The 17,810-nt window shown below is 40.1% G+C and overlaps 1 protein-coding gene across 1 annotated transcript in view; it reads right to left on the reverse strand.

Annotated features, from left to right (window-relative positions):
* The window catches only part of DNM3 (dynamin 3), a 545,828-nt gene that overhangs the window by 302,030 nt on the left and 225,988 nt on the right, over positions 1 to 17,810 (reverse strand). The window contains exon 11 of the mRNA XM_089911124.1: positions 2,954 to 3,040. Within this exon, the coding sequence (XP_089767250.1) occupies positions 2,954 to 3,040 (87 nt within the window). The remainder of the gene's footprint in view (positions 1 to 2,953; positions 3,041 to 17,810) is intronic.

The following is a 17,810-nucleotide window of genomic DNA, read 5'->3' on the forward strand; positions in this document are numbered from 1 at the left end:
GCAATTACATGTATGGAAGCACCTGGAATAACAGCAGGCACACACCGAAGCTCAAAAAAGCTCAAAAAACCTTTGCTTTAGAAAAACGTTCAGAGAGATTTATGGTTTTTCATATTTTTAATTCTGAAGAATTTCCCCCACACACAAAGTTTCCAGAGCAGAGGTTGGTAATAATTCCATTTTTTAAAAAAAAAACTGCAAGAATACCTCAAAGCAGTACTGGCACAGAGGTCTAAGGAAATGGGTCACTCTCTGACCAGCGACTTCAGAAGTACCATATGGCCTAAAGCAGCACGGAGTTCAGAACTCAAATGTGAAACCTATGCAAACTGACATGTTCACGTTACCAAAAACATGCATGTTTTTACTATGCCACACAGGTCAATATTAGCAGTGGCAGGCACCAGCTTCTTCAGGCAGTTGATTAACTGTCAAACCAGGCCACCTGAGATGGTCACTTAGGAGAGAGATGCTCGCTCCCTCCCTTAACTCCCACTTGGGGAATGAAGTAACCACTACATCAGAGGTACAGATGGGAGACAGTCTCCCTTGAAATCAGAAAAGGCAATTCTTTCTCATGTCTACTATGTGTCATAGCTCTTTAGGAATACAAAAACAACTAAAATTAATGAAGAACTAAGAGCTATATCTGGATTACTTCATTTCATCCTCACAAAATACCTGTGAGTTAACTACCATTATTATTCCACTTTCAGATAAGGAAATTGAAGTGTAAAATTAATAAATAACTTGTTCATTTACACAGAAAGCAAATGATACAGCTTGGATTCGAACTCAGGCAGTCTGAACCCAGAGCCCACAATCTTTTTTCTTTTTTTTTTAATAATTTTTTTCCTTATTTTTTTGGCTGCATCAGGTCTTAGTTGCAGCACATGGGATCTTCGTTGAGGCACATGGGATCTTTCATTACGGTGCGTGGAACCCACGTCCCCTGCATTGGAAGGCGGATTCTTTACCACTGGACCACCAGGAAGTCCCTGGAGCCCACAATCTTAATGACAATGAAAAATTTGAGTGTGTCATTTCAGTAAAACAAAAACTCTGAAACATGAAGAAGTTAACTGATTTAGATATGAACACAAAGATAATTAAGAATTGTACAACTTTTTCCTCAATACTGTTTTTACACAGGATCCCTAAGAGTTAAGTAGAATGTATTATCATTTGAACTTCATAGAATAAAGACACAAATTAAAACGGTTATCTTAGTTACTTAAGGTCAGGAGTACAGTTGATAACAGAACTCGTTTTCTTGGTCCAGCAGGAGCCATGACATTAGATGTGTGGGGGAACTTCTGGTCTCGGGTTGTATACCTGGACCCAGGCTTGACTTCACTGGTTCATGAGTTAACATTGATTTGTTTATCTCTACTAAGTCACAAAGCCTATTTTCTCCACTTTTGGCTATTGTGACTACTCCAAGAGTGAGAAAGTTGCAAAATAAGTGAAAACTATGAAAAATCGTTAGTTAACTTTCAAAACGCGATGGTAGGGCTTCCCTGGTGGCTCAGTGGTTGAGAGTCCACCTGCCGATGCAGGGGACACGGGTTCATGCCCCGGTCCGGGAAGATCCCACATGCCGCGGAGTGGCTGGGCCCGGGCGCCATGGCCGCTGAGCCTGTGTGTCTGGAGACTGTGCTCAGCAACGGGAGAGGCCACAACAGTGAGAGGCCCGCGTACCGCAAAAAAAAAAAAAAAAAAAAAACATGCGATGATAAAAAGTAGCAGCAATGAATCCCAAAGTTCGAGAAGAGAGCAGCAGGTTGTTACCAGAGTCACTCACAAATATCCCAACCTGCCAGGCCTCCATCCCTCTGTCTCTTCGCTTTCTCCTTCCACGCCCACCCCAACCCTACAGCACCCTCTAACACATGTTGCATGTGTCTCTCTCCCTGTGGTTTGTCTCTACCTCTCTCTCTCCTATTCTGCCTTCCTCCTTTTCCCCAGTTCTTTCTCTCCTTCTTTCCAATCCACCTAAGAACCACAAAATCTTGGAATTCTAACTTATAGAGGACTTCAGAGATCATATAGACCAACATTTCAACATTGTACATGAGAAAAAAACAGTCCTGAGAAGTGATTTGCTCAAGAACATGCTGTTACTCTGTGGTGAACACATGGCTTCAGTCCAGTGTCCTCTCCGTGCTGTCACACTCACAGCTGTGTCCTGGAACTGAAGAGCACCTGAAAACCTTTGTGTTTCCCATTATAATGTTTTATAAGTAACTAAGAAAACATCCACCTAAATTTAAGAATCTTTAATTATTTTCACGTAGTCCTTAACTTTTTTCAATGAATTATCCTCACTTGAAAACCATTCATTCGTAGTTAGCCAAGATTCGAAGACAATTTCAAAGCCACTCCTTACGAACCATGTGTATTTACAAAATAGTTAGAAATGCTTAAAAGAGCTGTTCTTAAATGTTTTTATTTTTTTAGTCATAGGTTCCATGGATAAGCTGATGAATAGCTTTATCCATTCTCCTCAAGAAAAAAAATAAAAACACTAAACATTTTGCAAAACATTTCAGCAATTTATGAATATCCTGGTGCCCATCTGTGGGCCCGATCTTAAAGAAAATATGTGATATGTTTCCAGATTAGTGGTTTTCAAAGTGGGGTGTGTACATGCTAAGGGTACACGTGATGATTCATGAAGTGTTGAAAAAAATAATGGAACTCCTATTACTGCTTTTTAAATGTTATCCTTCTAAGGTCTTTATATATGTTTACATTTTTAACATACGCAAGATGTTAGTACAGCAACACATGTATAAAATTCATAAATAAGTAAAAATAAACATATGTGGCGGTGTTCTCAGCTCTTTTTTTTTCCATTCAGGGATACGCCAACTGTTGGAGACCAAACAACCCTGGAGAGGTCTTCCACTTCCCACAAGGACCCTGCCCACCAGGGAAGGCCTCTCCTCACCTGGTCCTTTGTCTTCCCTTCTCGCTCACGAATGTGGTTAGCAACAATCCTTTCCGTTTCCTCGCAGAGTCTGGGGAAGTTTGCCAGCTGTCAAGAAAAACAGATCTGAGTGTTAATACTCAAATATTTATACTGCCAAAAAAGAAACAAAAATAAGTTATGTTGTATTCCAGAAGACATGCATTACCATTCTGGAAGCAGAAATGAAATATCCTAAAGAAGAATGGCAGAGTGACAGAAAAGACCGCACAAACTACAATCAGAAGTTACTACGTTATCTGAGAAGAAGCACTTCAAAACCAGCAGAGATATTCCCTGCAAAGAAAACAGAAACCCAGATACCATCTAGCTCTATGCTGTACAGAGTTAGCACTTAATAAAGTTCAAAGATGAAGAAGACAGAAATGAGGATGAAAAGGAGGGAAATGACTAACATTTATAGAGTGCTTACCATGTTCCAGGTTGTGTGCTAAGCACCACATGAATTACCTCATTCGAAATTCACAACAACCATAAAAGACAGATCCGATTATTAACCCCATTTTACAGAGGAGGAAAGCAAAGTGCAGAGAGGTTAAGTAACTTGCCCCAGACTACACAGTTCAAAATCGGTGGGTCCAGGATTCCTACCCAAGCCCTCAGACTCCAGAGCTCCTGGTCTTGTCCATCACTCTTTGAGGATGATTCACATTCCATGAACCACAGAGATCATTTTTTTAAAATTCTACCCTAACAGATGTGTTTTTATATACATATTTTTGGCAAAACTGCAGAAATAATGCATGTCAATCACTTATCCGATCTCAATTATGCAGGTAATTGTCCAAAATTTAGTTTGCAAAAATGAATGAATTATAGTTGTTTTCAGTGTAAGGAAGAAAAGAAAAGGATGCTATCAGTACAAGGTTGTTCAAGGAAGCCTAACCTAAAAACGGGGCTTAGTCGGGTAAAGTCAGTTGTGGGGAGAATGGAGCTTGCCAAGCACAGGAGAGGACAGGGACAATGAGTGGTCAAGGAAGTAAAGGAAGGTCAGTGCAGAGAGCAAGGGGATGGTCTTTAGGCAAAGCTAGGATGGTAAACAGGGGCTTGATCCTTGTAGACCTGTTAGGAATTTTGGCTTCTGAAGCAATTCAGACGGAAAATAAGGGGACTTGGACAGGGATGGCAGCAATAGAAATGGAAAAAAGTGGGCAAATTCATGGTTTATGACAGGCAAAGATGAATTCCATTTATTATAAAAAGCACTTGCAAATTAATAAGATTAACACTAATATTTCACATAAAAACAGGTAAAAAACGTGATTTAATTTAAAAAGAAATTTAATGGTCAATAAGAGATATTAAACTGCACAGAGTAATACAAAGAAAGATAATAACTACTATGTTGTCAAGTTACTATAATCATTTTTATAAGACTTAATGCAGGTGAAGGTGTACTGAGACTAGCACAGTTTAAACTTGCTGAAGGGACGTCAATGAGAATAATCTTTCTGTTAAGCAATTTGGCAATATGTTTCAAAAATTTTAAAGACACACACACGTCAGTCTAATTACTTCATGGAATTCTGAGCTAAAATAATAAGGAAATTCATCACAGCGTTACTTGTAATAGCAACTATAAGACAAATAGACATAACTCTGTAAGCCACCTAAGTATCCAATGATGTTAAATAAATTAAGGTAGGTCCACTAATGGGATGTAATAAGCCATTCCAAATAATAGCTAATATTTGATATAATACTATCTAATTTATAAATAATATCTAATAACATGCTAAAGAGTCTATGACACTGGGTGAAGAAAATCAGGCTACTAAATATAAAATGTGATTACGCACAAGCATATACACACACTCATAGTCACAGGCTACCATATACACTTGATACTCTTTGAGGATATAGCCAAAAACCTTAAAAACTCCAAAATTCTTGAGTAATACTGTAGCACATAATATTTCCCCTAACTTGTATGCTAGGCCTCCCTGAGATATGATTGCTCCATGGTCATTGGAGTCACTGTGTGCACCTACTTTATAGCATGCATGATGCACATCAGTGTCTTAGCAAGACAACAAACTGCACTACTTCATGGAACCACTGTGATTACAAATCACATATAAATGTTAAATCACCTAATGCTGTAAGTCTGCTGTCTGTGCACAGAAAAGAATCTGCACAAATACTACAAAATGTTAATAGCAACAACCTCTTTGAATGATGGGCTTATGCATAATTTTAATTTTTTTCTATATACATGTCTGCATTTTCCAAATTTTTCCACAACGAACATACTTTTTTAAAAAAATTTATTTATTTTTGGCTACACTGGGTCTTCATTGCTGTGCGCGGGCTTTCTCTAGTTGTGGCGAGAGGGGCCTACTCTTCGTTGTGGTGCACAGGCTTCTCATTGCAGTGGCTTCTCTTGTTGCGGAGCACGGGCTCTAGGCGCTCGGGCTTTGGTAGTTGTGGCACACGGGCTCAGTACTTGTGGCTCGCGGGCTCTAGAGCGCAGGCTCTGTAGTTATGGCGCACGGGCTTAGTTGCTCTACGGCATGTGGGATCCTCCTGGGCCAGGGCTCTAACCCGTGTCGCCTGCATTGGCAGGCGGATTCTTAACCACTGCGCCACCAGGGAAGTCCTAGAGTGCTTTTATAACAACATCATTAGAGCATAGAAACCTGGCTGCCTTGGTCACCTCAAAATTCACAGCCCAGTGTCTGTTCATGAGATCACCAAACCATCACCCCCTTACTGAGACTCCTAGCTGAATCCTGAGATCTGTGCTCATTTAGGTGCTTACTTCATGAATAACTTCAAGACACAAATGAAGCTTCCATTTTGAGTTTTGGAAACATTCTTCGGGGACAGTTCTATCATTCCAGAAGCCGTTTTATACTCTGAGAATACTGCAAGTTATTTTTTGTAAGGCCTATAAAAAGTCTCTAAGTATGGAAGGGATAGCTGATGAATACTTGTCCTTCTTCTTGACTAATGCAAAACTAGGTGGCACATCTGGCACAAACCACTAGCCTGCACTAGGCCACCAGAGCAATTGTTCCTCTTCTGCACTCAGAGAGTACCCCAAGCTATCATTGCATACTTGCTTTTGATGATAGCCACAGTAACATAGAACCACACTCCTGCAGAGAAGTGACTACACAAGCAATAGCGGTCTACTAAATAGGATGGGGATGGCAATAGCATTTAGAAAATGGATTATAGCAGATTATTTCTAAAACACCAAAGAGTGGCAATATAAATATTTATTCAGAAACTAAATACTTGATAGCTGAAGGACCACAGACTAGTATGCAGACATCAAAAAGTCAATGAAAGGCCAAAATGATAAGAGCATCCCATGAAGTAGAAACATCTAAGAACCCTCCAATCTACTGCCCTTGGCAGGAGGATTGATTTTTTTGTGTGTACCTCCTGATCTTTCCAAGCTCAATTTCATCAGGAAAGGAACCCGCCAGAGCCCTATTTTTGTATCTACAACTGAGAAAACTGGATGTAAATGAGCCTAAATTCTAAGTGGGATAAAATGGAAAGAGAATACACTAGAAGAACTGCCCTCAGAGAAATATTGAAGGGGACAGTAAGCAGGAAAGATCTAGGCATTACTGAAAGGCAGTAATGAAGCCAGTACAGTTTCTAATTGGTTGATCTTAAAAGGTCTGTAGGAGTGTAAAAAATGTTGTGGGAGTATAAAACTCAAAATGATGGTTTTAATTGCTGGCTCCCAAATGTAATGCTCCAGTCCCAATTCTTCATAATACATATAGGAAAAAGGCAAAAAAAAAAAAGTCCTACTGACATTCAGAATGACTTCTGAGTAGGCTTTCTGCCACTCATTTCATTACCTCATTCAGGAGAGTCCCTGGCTCAGTTTGCATGACATTCTACTTAGCTTTAACAGATACTCAGCTGATTGCTCACTTCAATTCCTTGCCTCTCTTCTACGTCTCTTACTTAAGGTGCAATCAGTTTTCTCAACCACTTAAGTCATTATAATTTTCAATCTCTTTTGCTCTGGATGTTGAGCTAAAAGCTTACCATTGTAAGAACACAATTTTTTGTCAAAGTCATCAAAATTTTAATCATGTGTGCCAAAATAATATTGACCTGGAATTCACCATCATTAGATTTTTATTCTTCTATTAATTATTTAAATATTCTGCAAATTGATTTATACAGGCTCAAGGAATTAAGGCTTTGCTAGTGGATATAATAATTTTATATTCTTAAATTTATTTCACATCAGTCATTCATTTAACAAACATTCTTTGGGCACCACTATAGGCCAGCTCTGAGCTCAGTTTATGTCAAAGCACCTGATATTGGAAACCTCACAGTCTTGAGTGGCAGGTTGACTATACAGATAAATTGTTATGCGAGAGAAAGATTTCACAAAAATCAAGGAGAAACACAAAGAAGTGGCTAAACCTGCTCTGAGAAGGCCTCAGAAGATTTGATGCTTAAACAATGACAGCAAAGCTTCCAGACAAAGCTAAACATCTATTAAATGATAAATTACTTCTAAATAGCTTATGTTAAAATTATGTTGAATATTCTTAAATAATAAGGAAGATTAAATGGAGTAATAATATACATGTATTTAGGAATCAAAACTTTAAGTATATAATTCTAAGAGAAAACTTTATACTTGTTTTGAGACAAAGTAGCACCATTGTTTTAAATACAAAAACATGTTTTAATAAAATCCAATATTTTAAGTATTATTTAGGGTAGTGTTTAATTATTTTGATGGGATGTCAATATAAAAATTTAATTTTAAGCATGGAGCACATTTTTCCCTAGAGGAAAAAAAATCACTTGAAAGACATTTCTACTCAATAAAAATATACACTTACAAAATGTATTAACCATTGATTAATCCGATCATGAGAGCCATACTATTAGGTATCTCTTGGAACAGGCACAAGGCCAGGCAAGATTCTATACCTTCAAGAGTAACTAGTTCAATGCCTTAAGCAAAGACTCAGGCTCTTAGGTAACCATCTGTTCACAGTTCCGTTGCAAACACCACTGAGAAAATGAACTAAAACCAGAATAAAATTTCTTTTATGTGCATGACTTGAGTTGATGGTTTGGCTGACCTAAAGATATGGGCTCTATTTTGATCAAAATGCTATAAACCAACCACTGTTGGCCATGCACTACAAACTCAGTAGCCATAATGATTTCACTGCTTATAAAAGCATGCAATAATTTTATTCTATTTATGTGAATTAAAATCTGTCCTTAGGGCTTCCCTGGTGGCGCAGTGGTTGAGAGTCCGCCTGCCGATGCAGGGGACAAGAGTTCGTGCCCCGGTCCGGGAAGATCCCACATGCCGCAGAGCGGCTGGGCCCGTGAGCCATGGCCGCTGAGCCTGTGCATCTGGAGCCTGTGCTCCGCAATGGGAGAGGCCACAGCAGCGAGAGGCCCGTGTACCGGAAAAAAAAAAAAAAAAAATCTGCCCTTAAAACCCCTAGTGATTTTTAATTTGTGTGTAGCATAATGGTGGATTTATTCAGGAGATGAGAGAATATTTATTTGGGCACAACACATTTGTTATGAAAAAAGGAAAAACAGAAGTATTCACATTTACAAAAGTGATCAAAAATGAGAAACAATTCTAGTAAAACAGGTCAAGAAACTTCACAAGCGTAAGTTGGAAAATTCTTTATTGAGGATTCTATATTTTAGGAGTGGCATATAGGAAGTCTAGGAAGATTTAAGTGAAGTTGGTAAAAAGGGGAAGGATGCCAGATCCCACCCGGGTGGCCTTGGGTAAAGTAGTCAGAGAGAAAGAAATACTGTTAGTCCTCCTTCTCCAAGTGGGCAAATCCCAAACCTCAAATATTTTCTACAAATGATGGGAGGAATGGTGAGCTCTGTGAAGGAAGAACATATATGGTAAGTTGATATGTTCTCCATTACATATCTGACATTATTTCTTCTAAACAAAGAAATGAAGAGAATGCTAGTGTTATTTAGCAGATGCTAAGGAATTAAAAGAAAAAGCCCAACCTTAAGTGAAATAAAGCTGAAAGGTAGTCAGAGAGCCATAATCTCATTAAGTAATCAGAAAACATCCAAACAGGAGGGCAGGAGGGCATTGGTGCTGGGTCAAAACAATACCTGAAGACAATAACCAGGTTTTCATCACCACTCTTTCCACATTTATCTCTGGTAAACATTATTAAGCAGTTAAAATGGAACAAGAAAAATCATGCAGATAGTAAGAGGAAAAGCAGGGGCCAGGGTAAATTATAAATTAAGAATTAATTGCAAAGATCATGAATCCTTTAATGAATTGTGAGATTAAAAGGTGAGATTACTATCTCTTGAATTTTAGTCAAGTCCCAGGACTGAATTTCATATAAAACCCAACAAATGATTCAAACTTTAATACTCAGCCTGATTTGAAACCTGAGTACCATGGCCCATTACATGAGGCATCTGCTGTATGAAAAGCACAGCACAGAGTGTTTGACTGGACAGCCAGCCATTAGAAGAGATGAAATGCAAATCTTTATGTACAGAGTGAAAACCAGAGCAGATCTATCCAGACCTAAAAGAAAATCCTATTTGAGCATGATGCTTTGTAGTTATTCTCTTTCATCCTACAAGCTTTCATGGAAGTTACTCAAATGACTACTTTAGCCAAATGGAAAATCACCTGCCAAGTCAATGAGACATGATTCATGTATTCAATTATTCATTCAATAATTATTATTGAAAACCTGGATGTTCAGGGGTTATAAATAGAGTAATGAGCTTAACAAACCAAGTCCCTACTCTCATGGAGCTTACATTCTTCAAGTCACTTTACTGTCCAACAATCACAGCAAAAATAAAAGACGTATGTAGTATAATTCATGTGGTCGTATGTGCCACAAAGAAAAACAAATTTGGTAAGTAGATGAAGAATGGTATGAGTGTGTGTGTGTGTGTGTGTGTGTGTGTTCGAAGGAAGCATGTGAAATTGCTGATAGAAAATAATAATTTTCTGTCAGAGGAGGACTCTGATTATGTGGCATTTGAGCAAAGACGTGAAAGAAGCTAGGATGTGACCCATGCAGACATCTCGAGGCAGAGCATTTCCAACACTGAGAATGAGAAATGCAAAGGCCCTGCACCACATCTCCTTGACCTGTTGAAGAAACAAGGAAACCAGTGTAGCTGGAGTGGACTGTGGGGAGGGAGATGGGGAGGAGTTTAGAAATGAAAAGGAGCAAGATCATGCAGGGCCTTGAAAGCTGCGGTAAGGTCTTTGGATTCACTGCTTAGTTATGTGTATTCAGGGTCAGATATCTACTTACCTAACATGCCACAAAACTCAGCATTTCTTCTAACAGCACTTTTTAATGAAAAATCTTTCCCAGTGTTTCTATTAACCAACTAATGTATCTTTTTTATTCCCTTGCAAACCGTTGTTTCTTTTTTCTAAGCGGGGGAAAAAAATCAATTAATTGGTATGATGGTGATCCAAGAATGTGGCTTCCCAAGAGGCCAATAAATGGCACAGTTGCTAAACTGTGGTTAAAAAAACAAGATATTCCTCTCAGTGCTTCCTGCAAAAAAGCTCAGGACCCTGCAATGAAGCACTGGAGAAGAGGCAGTAGAGAAAAGCAGCTGAAAGATGATGCCCACCAGAAAAATTCCAAAGTTGAGATGTCCCTGGAGTGAAGCCAAATAGCTCATAAAACTCTAATGTCCCTGTCTTGTCCTCCAGTGCCCCAGAGACCACAGTGAGAAAACATGCGAGAAGAAGTGCATTCCCCCAGGTTAGCTTTGTGCCTTGTTATCTGAACACACATAAATCCCATGTGTTTCACTGATGTTTATTTATGTGGCTTAAGGAAAAGAAAAGTTAAGTATTTTACACATGAGAAATTCAACATGAGCAATTGTAAGTGAAATTATTGTTTTAAGTTTATATATTCACATATACATATTCTTATATATATATATATATATTCACAATACAGTGAGAGTAACTATACATTTCAGATTGCCTGGAGCAGTCTTGGTTTACTCATACTATTCCAGTGAAAGTATTGATAGCTCCCCCTTTTAATCTCAAATCTGTGTTGGACAATAAATTATATGGTCACTTTATCTATGGGCTGTGTTCAAAAGGGGTCAAATAATTAAGTCCTGGCATACTCAACTTTAATTAGGATTATTTTGCTTTACAAAAGACTTGAATTAGACCAGTTTTAAAGTAAAAAAAAATTGAAGGTAGACATAATAAGGCCAAATATCAAGAACATCAAATTGAGGAATAAGGAAAAGGATAGATACTTGAAAGAAAACCTGTCCAAATTTTATCATTTTAAAAGGAGTGACTAGAGGAAGTGGCAAGGTGGTAGAGTAGAAGGACATGAGCTCACCCCTTCTTAACAAAACACAACTAACTACTGAACAACCATTGACAAAAAAAAGAAAGAAAAAAGCTGAAAACTACCAAAAAAGATATCCTACATCCAAAGACAAAGAAGAAGCCACAATGAGACAGTAGGAGGGGCACAATAGCGATAAAATCAAATTCCATACCCGCTGGGTGGGCGACCCACAAACTGGAAAATAATTATACCACAGAAGTTCTCTCACAGGAGTGAAAGTCCTGAGCCCCATGTCAGGCTTCCTAGCCTGGGGGTCTGGCAATGGGAGGAGGAGCCCCCAGAGAATCTGGCTTTGAAGGCCAGCAGGGTTTGATCACAGGAATTCCACAGGACTGGGGCAAACAGAAACTCCACTCTTGGAGGGTGCACACAAGGTCTCATGCGCACCAGGACCCAGGGGAAAAAAGCAGTGACCTCATAAGAGACTGGGCCAGACCTACCTGCTAATATTGGAGGGTCTCCTACGGAGGTAGAGGGTGGCTGTGGCTCACTGCAGGGACAAAGACACCGGCAGCAGCAGTTCTGGTGAGTACTCATTGGTGTGAGCCCACTTGGAGGCTGCCACTTCCTCCCCAAGACCTATCCCCTCCCAACAGTGCTGGGACGCCTCAGGCCAAACAACCAACAGGGCAGGAACACAGCCCCACCCATCAGCAGACAGGCTGCTTAAAGTCTTCCTGAGCACAGCCGTGCCCACCAGAGGGACAAGACCCAGCTCCACGCACCAGTGGGCAGGAACCAGCCCCTCCTGGCAGGAACCAGCCCCTCCTCTCAGGAAGCCTGCACAAGCCTCTTAGACAGCTTCATCCACCAGAGGGCAGACAGCAGAAGCAAGAAGAACTACCATTTGCAGCCTGTGGAAAAGAAACTGCAATCACAGAAGGTTAGACAAAATGAGACGGCAGAGGAATATGTCCCAGATAAAGGAACAAGATAAAACCCCAGAAGAACAACCATGTGAAGTGGAGATAGGCAATCTACTGGAAAAAGAATTCAGAGTAATGATAGTGAAGATGATCCAAGATCTCAGAAAAAGAACTGGGGGGAGGGATAGATTGGGAGTTTGGGATTGACATGTACACACCACTATATTTAAAGTAGATAACCAACAAGGACCTACTGTATAGCACAGGAAACTCTGCTCAATATTCCACAATAACCTAAATGGGAAAAGAATTTGAAAAAGAATAGATACATATATATGTATAACTGAATCACTTTGCTGTACACCTGACACTATACTCCAATATAAAATAAAAAATTTTTTAAAAAGGAGTGATTAAAATATTATTTTTAAACCAAGTACAGATTTCTTTGCCATCAGGATAACTTTAAAATATCTAAATTATTAATAAGTATTTATAGAATGTCTCATGTAGGATTGTCAATGGGTTAGGTGTCAAAGATAAGATAAAAGACAGCTCTTTTTTGAAAGGAGCTTATCATCAGCAAGAAGAGGCATTCACCTAAACAAATAAATTACAAACAAATTGCAGTGCAGTATCATAATTGTTATGATAGAAGTAAACACAGGGTTACAATTAAAGCACTAAGAAGGGAGTGAGGATGGAGACCAAGAAAGGGCTCACAGAGGCCCTTCAGGAAAAACGATGACTGAGCTATATCTTAAGGAGACTCTAAACAAACAAAATCACATGTACAAATATTAAAGGCACAAAAAATCTTTGTGAATAGTGCAAATCACTTAGAAGGGCTGAAGCAAGCAAAAAGTGACAACGGATGTAGCTGGAGAGTTATTCAGGGATCAGATGGCGAAAACTAAACACAATCACAAATGATTTGAACTTTCTTAAGGTATAAGGAACCACTGAATAATTTTGAGGGAACAGGCAAAAAATATGTGTGCGTATTTTAGAAGGGCCATTTTGACAACAGTGAGGAGGATGAATTTGAATATGACCAGTCTAGAAGCAGTAAGATCAGTTAGGAGGTCACTGTAGTAATTTAGTTTGTGGGGGGAAAAAAAACAAACTGTCTAGAGCCTTAAGTAAGAAGAGAAGGTAGTTGCAGTAGACTGTAGAGTAGACAGTTTCAGTTAAGAAGCTTGAGCTGGTGGTATAGATTTGGGAATCAACAATGTTTTAAGTGATAGTTGAACTATGGGAGATATGATCTGCCAGGGAGAAAGGAGAGAGAAGAGAAGGAAACCAGGAGCAAGTTCTGGGGGACTCCAGTGTTTAGAGGCAGGCAAATGTGGATAAGCTCTTGAAGGAGACGGAAGAAGAATCATGAGAAAGATGGAGGAGAATCCAAGAAAGAGAGGTGTCAGCTTCAAAAAGAGAGTGGAATTCAATATCGGGAATAAGTGTCCCTTCAATTTGGCAATCGAGTCTCTGGTTAACCTTTACCATAATTATTTCAATAGAGTGGTGGGTGGAAGCCAAACTTCAGAAGGTTAAGGAATTAACTGGAGATGAGACAGTAAAGATATAGCAAGCACAAACTACTTTTTTCCCCAAGAAGGTTGGCCATGATGAAAAGGAGAGGAATAGGACAGAAGACAGGTTTTTGTTACTTATAAGTCAGGAGAGACATAAATATATTTATACATTGACTTATTTTAAAATGTGACGGAGAAGGCGATGATTCAGGAAACAGAGGAATCCAGAGAGTAAGTTCCTTAAGTAGGTGAGAGTACAAGTAGAAGCCCAGCCCTGGTCAGGATTAATACTTCAACAGAGACAGAGAGAAGGATGGGCATGGCTGGGAATACACATAGGTTTGGGGGCTAGAAATTAATGTTCCCATTTATGGCCTCTATTCTCTCTGTGAAATCATTACTGAAAGTGATGAGCAAAGCATCTTGAAAAGAGTGTTAAAAGTTTAACATCACTATGGTGAAGAACACTGCAAGTCACTAACTAATGAGATGCTGAAGACAATGGGTATATTATGTGGCACTAATCCACACAGATAGAGGGTTGTCTCCAAGCTCTTCAGCAACCTGGGGGAAAGGGAGATAAAACACAAATAGTAAATTCGACCAGCCTTAGAGTTTTAATAGGTGGCAAAGTTAATCCAAGAGGAATTAAAGTAACAGATCAGAAAGTTAAAGGTAAATGTACTGCTTGTCAAGTTATTGCCTCTCAGCTCCAAATTCAACCTGCTTGCCCACTCTGTGAAAATAATCCTGGGCCCTCTAAGTATTTTTCCTTTGCTGACTGGCACCAAGTGAAGTTTTGTCAGGAGAGGCGGGGCCTGGAGAGACACTGAGGGAGGAAAAGGCAGACTAAAGCAGGCTACTGCAGTACAAGGCAGCCACTGTCCCCACCTTGAACAGTTTGCAGCAGAGTGTCTCCAAGGAGACACCTCCCCATGGACACCCTTTCCCTCCCAGCACAGAGGGCAGATTTCACTGCAGCATGACACTACGGCAACTTTTCTGCCACCCAGTGAGCCACATCCAGGCCCACTTCAAGGAAGTCCCAGTCTTAGCCCTGGTCAGGGGCCCTCTTTCCTGGATGTTCCCCTAAAGGTGGTACCTTAGCATCTGCTCCTTACAGCTTCTACCCCTATATTCAGTTGTTCTCTTAACTTCTTACTAGCCAATCCCTCATTCCTCTAAGCCCATGTTATAGTTAATACATTTTTTTAAAAATTTATTTTATTTATTTATTTATTTTTGGCTATGTTGGGTCTTCGTTGCTGCACGCAGGCTTTCTCTAGTTGCGGCGAGCGGGGGCTACTCTTCGTTGCCGTGTGCGGGCTTCTCATTGCGGTGGCTTCTCTCATTGTGGAGCATGGGCTCTAGGCACGTGGACTTCAGTAGTTGTGGCACGCGGGCTCAGTAGTTGTGGCTCACGGGCTCTAGAGCACAGGCTCAGTAGTTGTGGCACACGAGCTTAGTTGCTCTGTGGCATGTGGGATCTTCCCGGACCAGGGATCGAACCCGTGTTCCCTGCATTGGCAGGTGGATTCTCAACCACTGTGCCACCGGGGAAGCCCTTAATACATTTTTATAGTAACTGTTCCCTGTTCAAACTGCTGTGTGGTTTCTCTCTTCTGATTGGACCCAGACTGATACAATGGTCAGGAAATATAATAAAATCCGGAAGAGACAGATAGCTAAGAAAAAAAAAAAAAAGAAGCCGAAGGTCTGAAGGTCTCTTTGAGTTTAAAGACTGGTTATAGGGAGAGTAAAGGAGTGAGAGAGCTGGAAGGGTTGGACCCTGTGGCAGAATTTAGGTATAGAGAAGAACTGCTCTCTCCCTTCCTCCTCCCCAGCACCTTTCACACCTCACTCATAAAGTAGGAACTTCCACCAACACTTCTTCTCTCTTGAGAAAGTACTACGGGAGAAGCCCTTGTCATTTTCGCCACCTCGCAGGAAAGAAAAAAAAAAGAGAGAAGACAAAAGGAGACCTGTGAGCCCCTGACCTGTGTTGGCTCACAGCTCTCTGCTTCATGGAGCAGGTGCACTCCATCACTGCTCACTGTAGAGGCCCGTAGGTGTGAGGTTAGCCAAAAAACGCTGTGCTCCTTCTGGGTGCACATCTCACTCTCTCCGCCACTGTGGACTCTGAAGTTAATGGCTGGAAGAGGAAGTAATGGGAGATTCCCACTTCAGCAGGAAATCCCAGCCATGTTTTCCAATCTAGATTTATCAGCAGCAAAGCAGATACTAAATTTCAATTCTCCTTTAAGCTTTCCTACTAATTTTCCAACTGACTTAAAAGCTAAAAGAGGGTAGAAGGGGGTAATCAGTGCTCTGAAAACCCTAGATTTAGAGTTTTAAACTTCTGAAGAATCTTTTGGTAGAACATTTGTCCACCATGACAGGGACTGGAAGAGGTCACAAGGAGTGTGATGCTAGTGTGGAATGAATGGAGAACCACTGCAGTCCAAGATCTCCAAGAGCAGCAGCTGCTGGGTGTTGGCCATGACCTCTACTGAAGTCATCCAAGTTGAAGGTGAATTTAGGATGGAGAGGAAAAATGTAAGCCAAGTTCTAAATATCTTGATGAATACAAGGCAGTGACCAGGACCTGATGGTGACAGTGAATAGAAGAGAGAAGGGTGGCAGAGCTGGTAACACCCGGGCCTTAATGGAAGACTTTTTATAGGAAGGTGAAGGAATAATGTTTGGAAGCCACAAATGGAGAAGTACACAAATGTCATGCCTGATCCAGGCCCTAAGATTCTTTGAGTTTGGGCCAATAAATATCCTTCAGTGAAGGGAGCTGAAGGGTAAACAATAATCTCAGGGAGAAAGCTAGGTTTTATTTAAGGCAACATATAAAATGTTTTGAGAAGACAGTACAAATATACAACCACCACTGGTCTAGAGAGCTTAATGGAAAAGGAGGTTCAAAGGGCGAAAAGCAAAGAATAAAAGCCAAAAAGTGTCCAGGAAGAAGCTGTCTCGTCCCATGCCATCGGCACCAACTGTTGGTTTTCCAGTAAGCTGGATACAATGGGAAGTGATAAAAAAAAAAAAAAAAAAAAGATTCATACATACCATAAACACTTTATATAACTTAAAACATAAATGTACACACATGTGCCAATCTTTTGATGTGAGGCCAAGGCCTGTTCTCTGCATATGGATCTGCTGATTGGAGTTATGCGTCTTCTGTCTTACATAAACCACATCCTTCATCTGTGATTTCCAGTTTTGCTTTCTTTAAAGTGGAGGGGAATCATAAAGACACTCGGGAAATCATCTGAATGCAGAGTCCATCTAGATTTTTATCACCGCCCCCCCATATACTTTTAGCCTTGTCCTACCTACACGTAATCAATTGCAAAGCTTTTGTAGCTAACCTTTATTAAGTCATTCCAAAGTTGGATTTTTATGGAAACAAAATTCAAAGTCTTTCCTGCATTTGATCAATTTATTTACTCTTCACTTAACCTACATAATTAAAATAAGAAGGAAAACTGGCTAAACAGGTTTGAGGACAAACACAGCACAACTGGCTATTGGAAAGAAGACCACTTAACTGGTGGAAGCAGGAATGCATGGGCAACCTAAAGAGAAGCTTTTGGCTGAAGAAGACATCTATGTGCTAAGGGCGGCAATCCATGTGATTAAATAGAGAATGCAGTTTCAGTTAGTTCAGCAAGTCAGTTAAGAGGAGGCCAATATACAGGTGACAAGACTAACTGTATTTTGAGGTATAGGCAAGGACAGGAGGGATGTGAAGTATTATTAAATGGCTTCAAGTTTCCAAACGAAGAGCTGTCATAAAGACATTTTTTTCTTCCCCATGTGCATTCTTTTCCCTTTCCTCAGTCCCTTAATGCCTATGGTGTTTTCCTATTTTAGAGAAGAGAAAATAGAACTTTAAGGAACAAGGTAGAAGAATAGTAAGAAGTCTAGAGAAGGGATCTGAAGCTCCAGAGCCACTTCTGGGCCCCAAGCTAGTTCCACCTAACTCCTTTTCTTTTAGCATTGACAATCCTGAATTCCTAAATTT

The sequence above is a fragment of the Delphinapterus leucas genome, chromosome 1 (assembly GCF_059928025.1).
Source record: "Delphinapterus leucas isolate spDelLeu-1000000601 "Yukka" chromosome 1, BTC_Dleu_Yukka2, whole genome shotgun sequence".
In the NCBI taxonomy this organism is placed as follows: Eukaryota; Metazoa; Chordata; class Mammalia; order Artiodactyla; family Monodontidae; genus Delphinapterus; species Delphinapterus leucas.